This window comes from Erinaceus europaeus, chromosome 16 (assembly GCF_950295315.1).
Source record: "Erinaceus europaeus chromosome 16, mEriEur2.1, whole genome shotgun sequence".
NCBI classification, from domain to species: Eukaryota; Metazoa; Chordata; class Mammalia; order Eulipotyphla; family Erinaceidae; genus Erinaceus; species Erinaceus europaeus.
Genome location: NC_080177.1, coordinates 78,566,063 through 78,580,463, shown reverse-complemented (window position 1 = coordinate 78,580,463; position 14,401 = coordinate 78,566,063). Strand labels below are relative to the sequence as shown.

General features: G+C 46.6%; 1 protein-coding gene across 7 annotated transcripts in view; it reads left to right on the top strand.

The window, feature by feature from the left end:
• RGS6 (regulator of G protein signaling 6) overlaps positions 1-14,401 on the top strand; it is a 461,089-nt gene that overhangs the window by 365,693 nt on the left and 80,995 nt on the right. For all 7 annotated transcript variants that reach the window (XR_009545392.1, XM_007528431.2, XM_007528430.2 and 4 more), the window contains exons 5-10: positions 142-193; positions 2,171-2,235; positions 5,654-5,730; positions 9,702-9,783; positions 10,258-10,332; positions 12,966-13,064. Coding sequence is in view for 6 of the 7 variants with exons in the window: in XM_007528431.2 (XP_007528493.2) it covers positions 142-193; positions 2,171-2,235; positions 5,654-5,730; positions 9,702-9,783; positions 10,258-10,332; positions 12,966-13,064 (450 nt within the window). In the remaining variant the exon portion in view is untranslated. The remainder of the gene's footprint in view (positions 1-141; positions 194-2,170; positions 2,236-5,653; positions 5,731-9,701; positions 9,784-10,257; positions 10,333-12,965; positions 13,065-14,401) is intronic.

Sequence of the window (14,401 nt, the reverse complement as noted above, 5' to 3'; positions counted from 1 at the left end):
AAAAAAAGAAAAAGAAAAATTAAAAACAGGCAAATGTTGGCAAGTGAAGTCAGCAAGACAAAGCCCATCCCAAGTGGGGCCCTCACTTGGGGCAGCCCGGGGCCCATAGGCCTGAACCCTGACACCTGTGCTCTCTTGCAGGCTCCATACTTCTGGCCTTCGAACTGCTGGGAGCCTGAAAACACTGACTATGGTGAGCAGTGAAGCCACGGCCCACTGTCCCTCCCTGGAGGAGACTTGGGCTCCTTTCAGGTTGTCTGCTCCCTCAGGGGACTCAGACCACTGCAGCAAGTGGGAGGGAGCTGGGCAGGCCATGCTCAGCAGGGCTGCGCCTGTGCTCTGCAGGGACCTGGCAGATAAGCGCCAGCCTCCTCATCTCAGGTCTGAGGGAGGGAAGCCAAGAGGCAGCAGTGCTGAGGGTGGACTGCAGACTGCGCACTGCCTGCTAAGGCTGACCTTGTTTCCAAGGGGGCAGGCAGGACCCTTCCGACTGCCTGTCAGCTGTCTGCAGTCGCTGTCCTGTGCCCCTCTGGGGCTGTGCTGTCCCCCCTGATGTGATGAGTGGATCCAGCCAGGCTTCCTGCGCCTGGCCCTGCTCTCACCACTGTGCACAAGAGCTTGCACTTGGCTGCTCGTAAAACAAGTGCTTCTGGGACGGGAAACTGCTCGGGATTTGGATAACTGCAGTTGCGTTCCATGAAGCAGTCATGTGACCCTGTGCATGTGAAGACCAGTATCTCTGCAGGCAGTGGAGAGAGTGTGAGGGCGGTGGGGCCAGACCGCTGGGAACAAGGAAGATTAGCATATCTGTCCGGCCTGCGACACGAGATGCTGAGGCTGCCTGCCCCTGCCTGCCACAGGGCGCTGTCTCCCTCTGTGGACTCTTTCCAGTTCCTCCTTTTAGCTGTGTAGCATGGGCAGAAAAATCAGTTACAATTTTATTATTGTTGTTGCTGGAGTTTTGCTGCTCAAGGCAGAGTTTTTAAAATATTTATTTATTCCCTTTTGTTACCCTTGTTGTTTTATTGTTGTAGTTATTATTTTTGTTACTGATGGTGTTGTTGTTGGATAGGACAGAGAGAAATGGAGAGAGGAGGGGAAGACAGAGAGGGGGAGAGAAAGATAGACACCTGCAGACCGGCTTCACTGCTTGTGAAGAGACTCCCCTGCAGGTGGGGAGCAGGGGGCTCGAACCAGGATCCTATGCCAGTCCTTGCACTTTGCGCCACCTGCGATTAACCCACTGTACTACTGCCCGACTCCTAGGACAGATTTTTTTTTTTTTTTTTTTTTTAGAGAGAGAGGGAGATACCATAATAGCAGTGAAGCTTCCTCCATTATAGTGGAGGCTGGGCTCAAATGTGAGTAAAATACAGAGATGATGATTGATGAAAGCAAGAGTCTTTTAAATTCCTGTTGCTCTGAACCAAGAAAGAAGTGACTCCAGGATCAAATAGCTCCTGTAACTGGACACCTGACCTCTCTGTGCTTCAGAGCCCTCCTGTGAAAAGCAGAGTGGCAGTAGTCCTTAGCTCCTGGTGTAGTGTTGACACCGACTGAAATGCACGTGACACATAGTGGGTAGTCAGTCAAGACCCTGGTGGTGGGTGGAATTGTTTCAACTAAGGCAAGATTTCATGTTAGCTCTGTGGTACCCTCCTCCAGAAAGGGGTGAAACTGAGGTAAAGGTTCATCGTAGGTCTGAGGGGAGCTTTTACAGACAGTTTGCTGCATCACAAATTTGAATGGGGGCTGGGCTGTGGCACACCCTGTTGAGTGCACATGTTACTATGCACAAAGACCCGGGTTCCAAGCCCCCAGGGGAAATCTCCATGAGCAGTGTGGCAGTACTGCAGGCCTCTCCCTCTCCCTCTCCCTCTCTCTCTCTTTCTCTCCCTCTCTCCCCCTACTTCTTCCTTCTCAAATAAAATAAGTAATAAACATTAAAGAAAAGGACAAAAAAAAAAAGGAAAGAGAGAAGGAAGAGGACTGGGAATCAGAAGGTGTGGCTTCCACAGAAATGTATTCTCCACAGCACAGTCCAGCACATGGGAGGAGATGCACATGTCTTCATGTGCGCAGATGGGGAGGCGGATGGATGGACGGACGGGTGCATGACTGCATCACGCTGCTGCCCTCATACATGGTGCGGTTTCTCTTCTCCCCTCAGCCATCTATCTCTGTAAAAGGACGATGCAGAATAAAGCAAGACTGGAACTGGCAGACTACGAAGCGGTAAGTATGACTTTCCAGGATAGCTGTGGGGGCGAGTAGACAGGGCTCTGAAGCTCTGTTTCAGCTGGTGTCTCCCCTTTCCTCTCCCCCATCCATCCCTTTCGGGTAGTGGAGAGAAAATGCCTTCTGTTTCTCCGCCTGTGTTTTGTATTTTCCACCCCCATCCCCCCACCCAATAAGCCGCATCTTGTAAGTAATGAGTGCAACAAGAAAGCCAACAACTCACCTTCAAAGTGGGCAAAGAGCCTGAACAGACATTTCACCAAAGAGGACATGAGGGCGACACACACATTAGAAGCAGTTCAGCATCACTGACCACCCGGGCAGTGCAGATTCAAGCGGTGATGCTGCAGATGCTACTGTAATGGCCGACAGTTCAAGAGAAGCGGGAAGCTGCCTGACCACTCGTGGGAGTGCTCACTGGTGTGGCTGGCCCCGTTTCTCTGAGTGAAACACACACTTGGCATTGAGCTAAGCGACCTCACTCTCCCATACGCGCTCCCAGAGGTGTGTTTCCACTAGTGGCCTGGACACTAGCAGCCGCAGCAGCTCTGCTGGAAATTCCCAAATACAGAAAATAACCCTCGGGCGGTAGCGCAGCGGGTTAAGTGCACATGGCGCAAAGCACAAGGACCGGGCCTAGGGATCCCCCATTCGAACCCCGGCTCCCCACCTGCAGGGGAGTCGCTTCACAGGCAGTGAAGCAGGTCTGCAGGTGTCTGTCTTTCTCTCCTCCTCTCTGTCTTCCCCTCCTCTCTCCATTTCTCTCTGTCCTATCCAACAACGACGACATCAATAACAACAACAATAATAACTATAACAACAATGAAACAACAAGGGCAAGAAAAGGGAAAATAAATATTTTTTTTAAATTTAATAAATAAAAAAATAATGACCCACGTGCACGTGAACAGATAAAGGCTGAAGTCAGTCCGGCACATCCAGACAATGGGGTGTCTATAGAGTAGAACAACCACTTGGATAAGTTACTTCAAAGACGCTGTATTGGTGCAAGAAACCGGTCTCCAAAGATCACAAACGGCGTGATTCCATGTACATGTCATTCTTGTGAATGCAAAGCTGTCATGAAGGCAACAGGTCAGTGGTCACTGGGAGTTGTGAGTGAGAGAGGAGTTGGCTCTACAAAGACAGCTGGAGTGAGGGCCAGGTGGTGGTGCCCTGGTTGAGTGCCCACATCCCAGTGCACAAGGACTCAGGTTCAAGGCCCCGGTCTCCACCTGCAGTGGGGAAAGCTTAATGAGAGGTGAAGCAGGGCTGCAGGTGTCTCTCTGTGTCTTTCCCTCTCTACCTCCCCTCCCTCTATATTTCTCTCCATCTCTATCCATTAATAAATCATAAAATTAAAAAAAAAACAATAAAGAGAAACCGCTGATCCAGTATTTGTAAATAGGTATGGAGTTTCTCTTTGAGGATGAAGTTCAGCCAACAAATACTTACAAACCGAGAAAGCATTTTCTTTTCAAATATCAGCAAGTGCTTGAATCTTTTTTTCCCCCGATCATATATTTCTTTATAAAAGCAAACAATTCAACAACCAATAAGAGAGCTCACCTGGATAGTGCTGCGTTGTCAGCTTGGAGCCCCAACCCCAGCACACTGGAGGACGCTTCAGTCTGTGGTCTCTTTCAACCTCTCTTTTTCTCTGCATCTTTGTCTCTGTCTGGAAAAAAAAAAGTCATCTTGGGGAGTCAGGTGGCACAGTGGGTTAAGCGCACATGGAACAAAGTGCAGGGACTGGCGTAAGGATCCCAGTGAAGCAGGTCTGCAGGCATCTGTCTTTCTCTCCCCCTCTCTGTCTTTCCCTCCTCTCTCCATTTCTCTCTGTCCTATCCAACGACAACACCCACAACAACAACAACAATAACTACAACAACAATAAAAAAGGCAACAAAAAGGAAAACAAATAAATTTTTTTTAAAAAATGTTATCTTGGAGCAGTGAAGCCCCAGTCATGACAAAATGATAAATAAATAATAAATAAATAAATTCGCACAGCAAAATAAATAGGAGAGAAATGATCTACAATCCTTTGCCCCATACATATATGTTTTTCTTTACAAAAACAATAAAATTGGGGATCAGGCAGTGGCACACCCAGTTAAGTGCACATATTACTATGTGCAAGGACCCAGGTTTGAGCCCCAGCTCCCCACCTGTAGGAGGGATGCTGAGGGATGCTTCACGAGTGGTGAAGCAGGTCTACTAGTGTCTGTCTCTCTCTTTCTCTCTCTCTGTCTCCCTGTCCTCTTTTAATTTCTCCCCTATCTCATGAAAATTATAAAGAAAGGGAAAAATAAAAGGAAAAAAATGACTGCTGCGAACAGTGGACTTGTAGTGCTGGCACTGAGCCCCTGCAATAACCCTGGTGGCAATTTAAAATTAGAATCACATCATATATGTTATTGTATAAGCTACTTCTTTCCCAAGTCATAGATAGTAACTATGTTGGGAATAGTTCTGTGTCAGCAGTAATGATAATCTATATCGCCATTGTTATTGTCTGCCTAATATTCCGTGTTAAGAGTGTGTCAGAATTTATTGACTATCTCCAACTGGCTGGTATTTAGGTGTTGAAACGTTGCTTCCTGCTAACATTGGGAGACTCCAAAGTTGACTTTTTGTGGGGGCGGGGGGCACATTTCCACCAAGCCTTGGAATTAGCTGTGTGCTTACTGCAGTGATCAAGCTCCTTTGATATTAATACCCACTAATGAGGGTGATCAATTAGTGCTGGGGTGAGCTCTATGGAACACATAGCAAGATGTGCACTCTGCCCTTGCATTCCATCAGAATTAGGGGAACCATTAGGGGGACTTGTCAAATGCTTGTCCCTGCTTCTCTGGTCTACCCCTGGGTGAGTCCACAAAGTTTGAGGGAAGAGCTAGATTTTACTTTCGTAAACACCACAAACACAAGGGCTCCCCCCTTTTTTTTTCCATGTTTATATCCAATTTTCAAAGATATAAATGCCCAGGCAGCTTGGTCACCCTTTCCCAAGACCACCCCGTGGAAGGTAAGTCCTGAGAAGAAATCCACTCTTGCTTTTACTCTCAGAGTTGTTAGATTGCAAACAAACAAACAAAGCAGCTATGTTCCCCAAACCCTGCATGGTTCTCCACGAGCCAATCAATCTAAATCTCTCTGTATGCGGCGTCCTTCTGACCAGAGCTGTGTGTTGTGCTCTTGGAAAGCTCACAGGAGGAGAGAAATCAGGTGAGCCAAAGAGGTTTCAGTAGTTCTGCTGCACAGCCACATTGGGTCTGTGTCCTATGGATTTAGTCCTGCGTTGAGTTGTTGGACGTACGGAAATGGCTGTCTGTCTTGTGGCAGGAGCTAGGTGTGGACATGCACGTTTATGGTGATGAATGTCTTCTTGTTGATTTTCATTTCTCATTAGGAAAACTTAGCAAGACTCCAGAGGGCCTTTGCCAGGAAGTGGGAATTCATCTTCATGCAAGCAGAAGCACAAGTCAAGTAGGTGAACGTCACCTGCCGAGAGCAAGACTCTGGTGGGGGGAGGTGGGGAGCAGCACTGCCAAAGGGGCTTCCTTTCCACGCCCAGCCAACTGGGATGAGTCCCGCTAGCTAGCCTCCCTTGGGTGCCCATGAGCAGATAGTAAGGTCGGAGTGAATACGCCTCATCTTTGTCACCAGTGGCAATACTGGCTGACACAGGCTTAAAAAACTGTTTTGCAGCAGACACTGAGGTTCCTTCCAGAGGGAGAACTCGACACGTAGTTTACAAGATGAGTTCCAGGTTCTGTGCTCGAGGGTTGAAAAGAATGTCTGTCACGGGTTGGACGGTGGTGCACCCGGTAAAGCACATATATTACCAAGAGTAAGGAGCTGGGTTCAAGCCCCTGCTGCCCGCCTCGAAGGGGCCCGTCTCACCAGTGGTGAAGCAGGTCTGCAGGTGTCTTTCTCTCCCTCTCTCTGTTTCCCCATCCTCTCTCAATTTCTCTCTGTCTTATCTAGTAAAAATTAGAAGGAAAAAAGAGAGGGATGACCACCAGAAGCAATGGATTTGTACTGCAGGCACCAAGCCCCAATGATAACCCTAGAGGCAAGAATAATAATAAATAAATGACTGTAACTAATCACAGCTATTTTGTCTTTACAGGAAAACTTGGTGGGATTTTAAAGAAGTTAACAAGTAGTCCCTCCCCGCCTAGTCCCCAGGGGAGGGTTCAGAATCAATGAAAAGGTGCAGGAGGCTGAGTACTGTCTCACTCAGTAGAGCGCACACATTGCTATGCACAACAACCTGAATTTAAGCCTGGTCCAGCCCCTACTTGCAAGGGAGGAAGCAGCTTCACACATGCTGGAGCAGTAATGTAGATGTGTCTCCTTCTCCCTGCCACTTTCTCTCTCCCTGCCTCATATCTCTCTCTCTCACCCTCCCCCCCCTCTCTCTCTCCCTCTCTCTCTCTCTCTCTCTATATATATATATATATATATGTCTCCAAGAATGGTAGAGTCGTGCAGACATCAAGCTCTAGCAATAACCCTGACAGAAAAAAGAAAACAAACAAACAAAAAACCTGTCATATTTTGTTTAACTTTTTTAAATTTATATTTATTTTCCCACTTGTTGCCTTGTTGTTTTTTAATTGTTGCTGTAGTTATTGTTGTTGATGTCGTTGTTGTTGGATAGGACAGAGAGAAATGGAGAGAGGAGGGGAAGACAGAGAAGGGGAGAGAAAGATAGACACCTGCAGACCTGCTTCACCACCTGTGAAGCGACTCCCCTGCAGGTGGGGAGCCGGGGGGCTTGAACCGGGATCCTTAAGCCAGTCCTTGCGCTTTCGCGACATGTGTGCTTAACCCACTGTGCTACCTCCTGGCTCCCTTTTGTTTAATTTTTATATAAAAATGTTAGGGCTCAAACATTAAACACTTTAGATTTTAAATTATAGGCATGGCCCTGGACCTGGAATTAAACTCCTGGGTAGAGCTGGGCGTCTGAGAGCACAGTGGATGCCTAGAAGTTTCTAACACGCAGACAACAGGCATCCTGAGAACAGAAGAGCCCAAAGGGAGCCCCCAAGTGTCCACCTGAGCTTCTAGATTCTTTGTTGTTGTTGTTAAATCTGCCAATAAGCTAAGCCACTCTTCTTCATGGAAGGATGAAAGATAAAAGGAAAAGGAAGACTGGAGTGATTTTCCCACCCAGGAAGTTTAGTGGAAAGGTCATGATAAATGACAGTAATATCTCTGAATCAGCAACTGTGGTTGTCAACCAGATCCTTTCCAGTTGGGGAAATTGAGTGGCTTGAGCTGAATTCTCTCTCCGTGACAGTCTCTAGGAAGGGGGTGCTGGGCTGGTAGAAGGCTAATTCCTCTCTCTCTCTCTCTCTGGTTATCACTGGGGCTTGGTGCCTGCACTATGAATCCACTGCTCTTGGTGGCCATTTTTCCATTTTTTTTGGATAAGATGGAGAGAAAAGGGGGAGACAGAGAACGGGAGAGAAAGACACCTGCAGACCTGCTTTACCGCCTGTGAAGCGACTTCCCTGCAGGTGGGGAGCCAAGGGCTCGAACCAGGATTCTTGCTTGGGTCCTTGGCTTCACAGCATATGCATTTAACCCAGTGCACTACCACCAGCCCCCTTATTCCTCTTCTATGTGTATCATCTGCTTCTGGGTAACTCCTTGTGAGTCTCTGAAGAACCCTGCACACTCTGGGCGGTGTTGTGCTAGCTGCTGCGAGGGCAGGTTTCAGGCGTGTGGATGAGTGAGTGCAGGGTCGGCCACAGCGGGAAAGACCTAGGCCCACGGCTCTGTGTTCTTACTCTTGTCCTCCCTCAGCAGTGCCAGCCGCTCCTCCTCCTCTTCCGCATCCATGAGTCCAGAATGTTCTGTGCTCCAGAAATCCTCAAGAGTTGTTGGCAGGAGTCTGCCTGCCCTCCCGAGAAAGAGGAAAGTAGACGGGTGGGTGAGTGGGTGAGGAGGCTCTGTCCTATCCAACAACAATGACATCAACAACAACAACAACAATAAAAACAACAAGGGCAACAAAAGGGAAAATAAATAAATGAATAAAATAATAAAAAAAGCAAAGCATTACCGACACGTTGCCCTGTGACTCCTGACTCCTGGTTCTCTGGGAAGCACTTTGGTCTACTGGAATGAAAGAAACCCACCACGATTTTGGTGCTAATTGCTGTCTACTTAATGGAGAGAGGAGGGGAAGACAGAGAGGGGGAGAGAAAGACACCTGCAGACCTGCTTCACCGCCTGTGAAGCGACTCCCCTGCAGGTGGGGAGCCAGGGGCTCGAACTGGGATGCTTAAGCCGGTCCTTGTGCTTTGTGCCACGTGCGCTTAACCCACTGCGCTACCGCCCAACTCCATCGGTACTGCTTTTTACTGAACGAGAGAACAGGGAGTCCTGCAGCCTTCTCCCTGGACCTCCTGCCTGTGCTCCTGGCCAGAAGCGAGCACACATGCTGCGGTCCCCTGTACCCTCCCTGCAGTGTTTGTCTCCTCCAGCTGGGGTCAGAGATCCCGGCTTCTGGCTCTTGTCACTCGATATTTCTCTGCTTTTTAGAAAGCCAGATGATTTCAGTGACTTTCAAAAACACATAATTGCAGCCTTTTGAAGGCATCCCGACTGTCTCTGAGTCTAAGCTAAGCTTTCAAAGCTGAGGGTGAATCTCTGCAAGCCCACAGTTATAATTTTCCTGGTTTAATATTATTATTGTTGTTATTGTTATTATTATTGTTATTATCGGAAGGTTAAGACAGTAGAGTTGTTAACACATGGGTAAAATTTCTCATCTCCCCAGCACAATTCTCTCACCATCATGTGCCTTGACCCCGAAGTCCCCCACCACCACCATCCTTACCCTCCTTCCTCAGAGTCTCTTGCTCTGAACACCTTTCCTATGTTTTTATATGTTATTTTTAATTTTTCTTATATTTGATAAGACAGAGAGAAATTGAGAGGGCAGAGGGGGAGGTAGAAAGGGACAGAGAGAACTGCTGTGACACTTGTGAAACTTGCCCCCTGCAGGTGGGGCTGAGGGCTTGAACCCAGGTCTATACGTATGGTCAGGTGTGTGCTTAACCAGGTGCGCCACCGTCTCAGCACCTCCTGTGATTTTTTTTTTAATACACAACTGCCCTTTGCTTGAGGGGCGAATCAAGGGATAATTTAGTTACCCACATCTTATTACTGCAGAAAGGTCAGTTGCATTATTTTCTTTCCATTGCCTCTCCACAAGTGTTTTCTGTCCACAGAGATTTGCAGTTTCTAAAGCAAGTTCCATTATCATGTGTGGATTTCTCCAGGCTTCCTTCACGGAACACAGCACCTGTGTGGATCAGGGACCACAGAGTTGCTAACGGCCTTGTGTGTCGAACTTCTAGAAACAGGCGCGGACTGCCACTCAGGAGGAAGGGCAGTTTATCAAATCCGCTCATTTCCTTTCTCTTTTCCTTCAGAATCGACCGGAAAAAGGATAAAACCGAAAGGAAAATCCTGGATAGTCAAGAGCGAGCGTTTTGGGATGTCCACAGGCCAGTGGTGAGAAAGCTTGGCTCCATTTTCAGAGTTTCTCTTTAACTACCGAATTTTCCTCATGAAAGAGAACTGAAAATGAATAAACTAGTTGAGTCTTCCTAAAAGCCATCTGAAAGCAGATCCAAAGTCAGTCATTCCCCATCCAGACGCTGGTGCGTTTCTCAATGATCCGGCCTGTGGAATGACAAAGGCTGTGACTCTGAATAGCATTTACTCTTACAAACTGCACACAATAACCTCTACATATCATCCTCCAGCACTGTGAGATCAGCTTTTATATTCCATTTGCAAACTCTGTGGAAGAACACGTGCAGAAGATGAAATAGCTTTGTAAAAAAAAAAAAAATGTAGGCAGCTAAGTGGAGAGCATTGGGCATTTTCTGTAATGAGCTTGGCCTAAACTGGAAGGGTGATTTCCACCTAGTAATTTATGCAATAATCCTTTCTTTCCCCCCCACTCCCTTCTTCTCCTCCCAGCCAGGCTGTGTGAATACAACAGAAATGGACATCAGAAAATGCCGACGTTTGAAGAATCCACAGAAGGTTAAAAAGGTGCATTAGTTTAGCTGAACTGAAAATCCTGTGTGTCAGTCAGTCTTTTCATTTCTGGTACCGTTCAGACGGTCATTTTCTCTTTGTAATCCTGCTGTATTTTATCATTTGATGCCATTTCATTCGTTCATCCTACAAATGTTAATAGAGTGAGTGACATGCGCTTGGCATTGTTCCTCCTGCCGAAAGACAGTGATGACTCCTTGCAAGCAGAGCCCACAGCCTAGCGGGGCTGAGTAGATCCAGTGGGCAGCTAGCAGTAGAGAGAGACTGGACCAAGGAAGTGCAGTCAGTTCAGAAGCGCAGGAGGAGGCGCTAAACTAGTGGCTTCCATGGAGTCAGGTGGTAGCGCAGCAGGTTAAGTGCAGGTGGCACAAAGCGCAAGGACCAGTGTTAAGGATCCCAGTTCAAGCCCCCAGCTCCCCACCTGCAGGGGAGTCCCTTCACAGGTGGTGAAGCAAGTCTGCAGGTGTCTGTCTTTCTCTCCTCCTTTCTGTCTTCCCCTCCTCTCTCCATTTCTCTCTGTCCTATCCAACAATAAAACAACAAGGGCGACAAAAGGGAATAAATAAATATTTACTTAAAAAAAAAGAAACTAGTGGTTTCCTGAGAACTCTTCCAAAGCCTAGTCAAGTGCACTGCATTAGGGAGGACTTGGCTAGCTGGAAGGAAGGAAAAGCAATAAACAAATGGAAATAGTGAATATTCTAAAACAAATGAGTCCTTTAGTGTCTCTCTAGCATCCAGGCTCAAGTCACTATTTTGTCCAATTGTATGAAAGCCTGTGTCAGTCATGTTTCACGGTACTGGGAGGAGCAGTGGGCATGGCAACCCCATGGATGCCACGTTCAGGTCATCCTACAGCTGGTGCCTCTCAGCTTCACAGGGGAGCCAAGGGTGTTGTAGTCGGAGCATAAGTCTACTCTCCTTAGTGCCAGCTTCCTCGTTGAGAGATGAGTCCCTAGACGTTCCCTTTTCTTGCAATGATTAATCCTTTTAAGAAGAGGCTTAGGTATTAGTCAGACTCTGTGTTGGAGGTGTCCAGTTCTTGAAACATGATGGCAGAGGAGGACCTAGATGAGGAGTTAGAGTGTTATGTGGAAAACTGAGAAATGTTACACATGGACCAACTACTGTATTTTGCTGTCAATGATAAACCATTAATCCTCCCCCAATAAAGGGGAGAAGGGGGGCTTAGAATATAAGAGTATCAAATGCCCTCATTTAATATGGAAGGATATCCCAAACTCTAAGATTAAGAATTTCATGGAATATATATATATATATATATATATATATATATATATATATCCATTCTATCTGAGCTGTACTTGATTTTATAGTTCTATATTCTTCAGGCCTTTGTTTCTTTACAAAAGCAAAGGCTGTCTTTAATCTGTCTCTAACACACTAGAGAGAGTAGTGATTAAAAGTAGTGACTGGGCAGGGAGATAATATCATAGTTATACAAAAGAGTTAGGTACACCTGAGGCTCTTAAGATCCAGCTTCAGTTCCTAGCACCACCATAAGCACAGAGGCAAGCAGTGATCTTTCCTGTCTATCTATCATTGAAATAAGTTAAATATTTAAAATATAAAACAAGTAGTCATAGCTGTGAATATGTGGAGAAACTGGAATCAGGATGCTGTTTCGCTTAAGAGGAAAGTGATCTAAGATGGCCACCTCAAGTTTGGACTTAACAGCCTGGTTTGCCGTCAGCATGCCAGTAACAAATGGTACATGGCTTCTGCACTGTACTGGAGCCCCAGAATCAGCAGGTACACATGTTACAAGCGCAGACCCACACATCTCCACTCTAAATAGTCTGACTCGGTGGGCTTTGCTGACCAAGCACAAGAGATTATTCTTTGCAGATGGTCTATAGACCATCTCTGCAGAAACAATGATATGCAAGGAGACAGTTTTCAAGTCAAGAAGAGCAAGAGTTTTCCAACACTGGTAGTTTTAAGGTTGGATGTGAAATAGAGGCAGAGTTCCCTCCCTCGAAAAACCAAGTCCAAGCAGCTGCGGATCACTTATTATCAGGATGTCAGAGAGGAGGTCTGAGTACTGTATATAGTCTGGGGAGACGGCATATAGTTACACAAAAGGCTTTCATGCCTGAGGCTCTGAGTGCCCAGATTTAATCCCTAGCACCACATAAACCAGAACTGAGGAGTGCTCTGGCTCCCCCCTTCTTTAATGTTTTATTTTCTTTAATTAGTTAATTACTGGACAGAGACATAGAGGAATTGAAAGGGGTGAGGGAGACAGAGAGGAAGACAGACAGACAGACACCTGCAGCTCTACTTCATTTGTTGTGAAGCTTTTCCCCTAGTGGGAACCAGGGGCTTGAACCCAGATCCTTGCACACTGTAGCATTTGTGCTTAACCAGGAGCACCACTGCCTGGCACATCTCTCTCTCTCTCTCTCTCTCTCATAAATAAAGGAAATACATCATAAATAGAATAATATTTCACAAATAATAGAATGGGATATTCATTGAAGATAGTTATCCTTTAACAAAAGGAAAAAGCAGCAACGACACTGGTTGCTGAATGAATGATTGCACTTCTGAGCCCCAGAGCCACCTTCCATACTGACTTGATGCTCTGTGCTTGTCTTCTCTAGTCTGTGTATGGAGTGACTGAGGAGTCCCAGTCACAAAGCCCCGTGCACATACCCAGTCAGCCCGTCAGGAAAACTACAAAAGAGGACATCCGGAAACAGGTGACTGAACCAACTCCTGCTCTCACAGGAGGAGACATGGGCAAGTTTGAAAATGCTTTGAACGGCCGCCTCTGAAGGCTGAGTGAACACTGTGTTCCTGGAAACCCAGTGGCACCCAGGTGTGGGTGACTTGACCTTTTGAGTATTGTGTGTGAACAAACCATGGAAACTCAAGAGGAAAAAATCCTCCACTGAGTTCCTCCAGCAGTTATTAGTGAAAGGTAGAGATGGTTTCTCTTAATACTATGGGGAAGGGAGACTTCTAGAGCTTCTTCTTCCACAGACTGTCCTGGGAGCTGGGGACAAGAGGAGCCATATCATGGGACCCTTAAAATTATAATGTGTAGGTGTCGTGTGGTTAGAGCACCTGGTAGAGTGTGCAAAGACCTGGGTTCAAACCCCCAGTGACCACCTATAGGGAGGAAGCTTCATAAGCGGTAAAGTCCGTCTGCAGGTGTCTCTCTTTCTCTTTCTCCTCTCAATTTCTGTCTTATCAAATAAAATGGTAAAGATTTAAAAACCTGTAATGCACCTGCAGTGTAAACCAGCTCTTACTGCTGGGATACAAAAGGAAGCTTTAAGAATAAAGAAAGCCTTGGGGAGTCGGGCGGTAGTGCAGTGGATTCAGCACATGTGGCGCACAGCGCAGGGACCGGAATAGGGATCCCAGTTCTAGCCCCCGGCTCCCCACCTGCAGGGGAGTCGCTTCACAGGCGGTGAAGCAGGTCTGCAGGTGTCTGTCTTTCTCTCCCCCCTCTCTGTCTTCCCCTCCTCTCTCCATTTCTCTCTGTCCTATCTAACAATGACAATATCAGTAACAACAATAATGATAACTACAACAATAAAACAACAAGGCCAACAAAAAAGAAAATAAATAAATAAATATTTTTTTAAAAAAAGAATAAAGAATGTCTCATTCTCAATGCCATCCCAGCTTTGTTGGGTTTAGTATTATTATCTTCCTTCATCATGAAGAGCTAACTGGTCAACCCAGGCCAGCAGACAGTGCTTGATTACAGGATTCCTTTCTGGAGTTCACTGGTCATGAAGTCATTGTAGGGTCTACTTAAGATTATGCTCCACTGACTTCCGGGGGAGAACTCAAAGGAATAAACTGGTAGGTGTCTGCCCTTAAGTTTATGATTAGATTTTAAAAAGAGCAAGCAGGTGTATGTAAAATAGTTATCTGATTGTTCTAGTTAGTCAGGCAGGCGTGAAAAGTCAGCAGAGCAGGTCACAGGAGATGAGTCACAGCAGATATTTGCAGCTGACCTGCTGCTTTATCCAGGCTGCACACGCACACTTCAGAGATGCTGCGGCTTTCACTCCAGACTAGT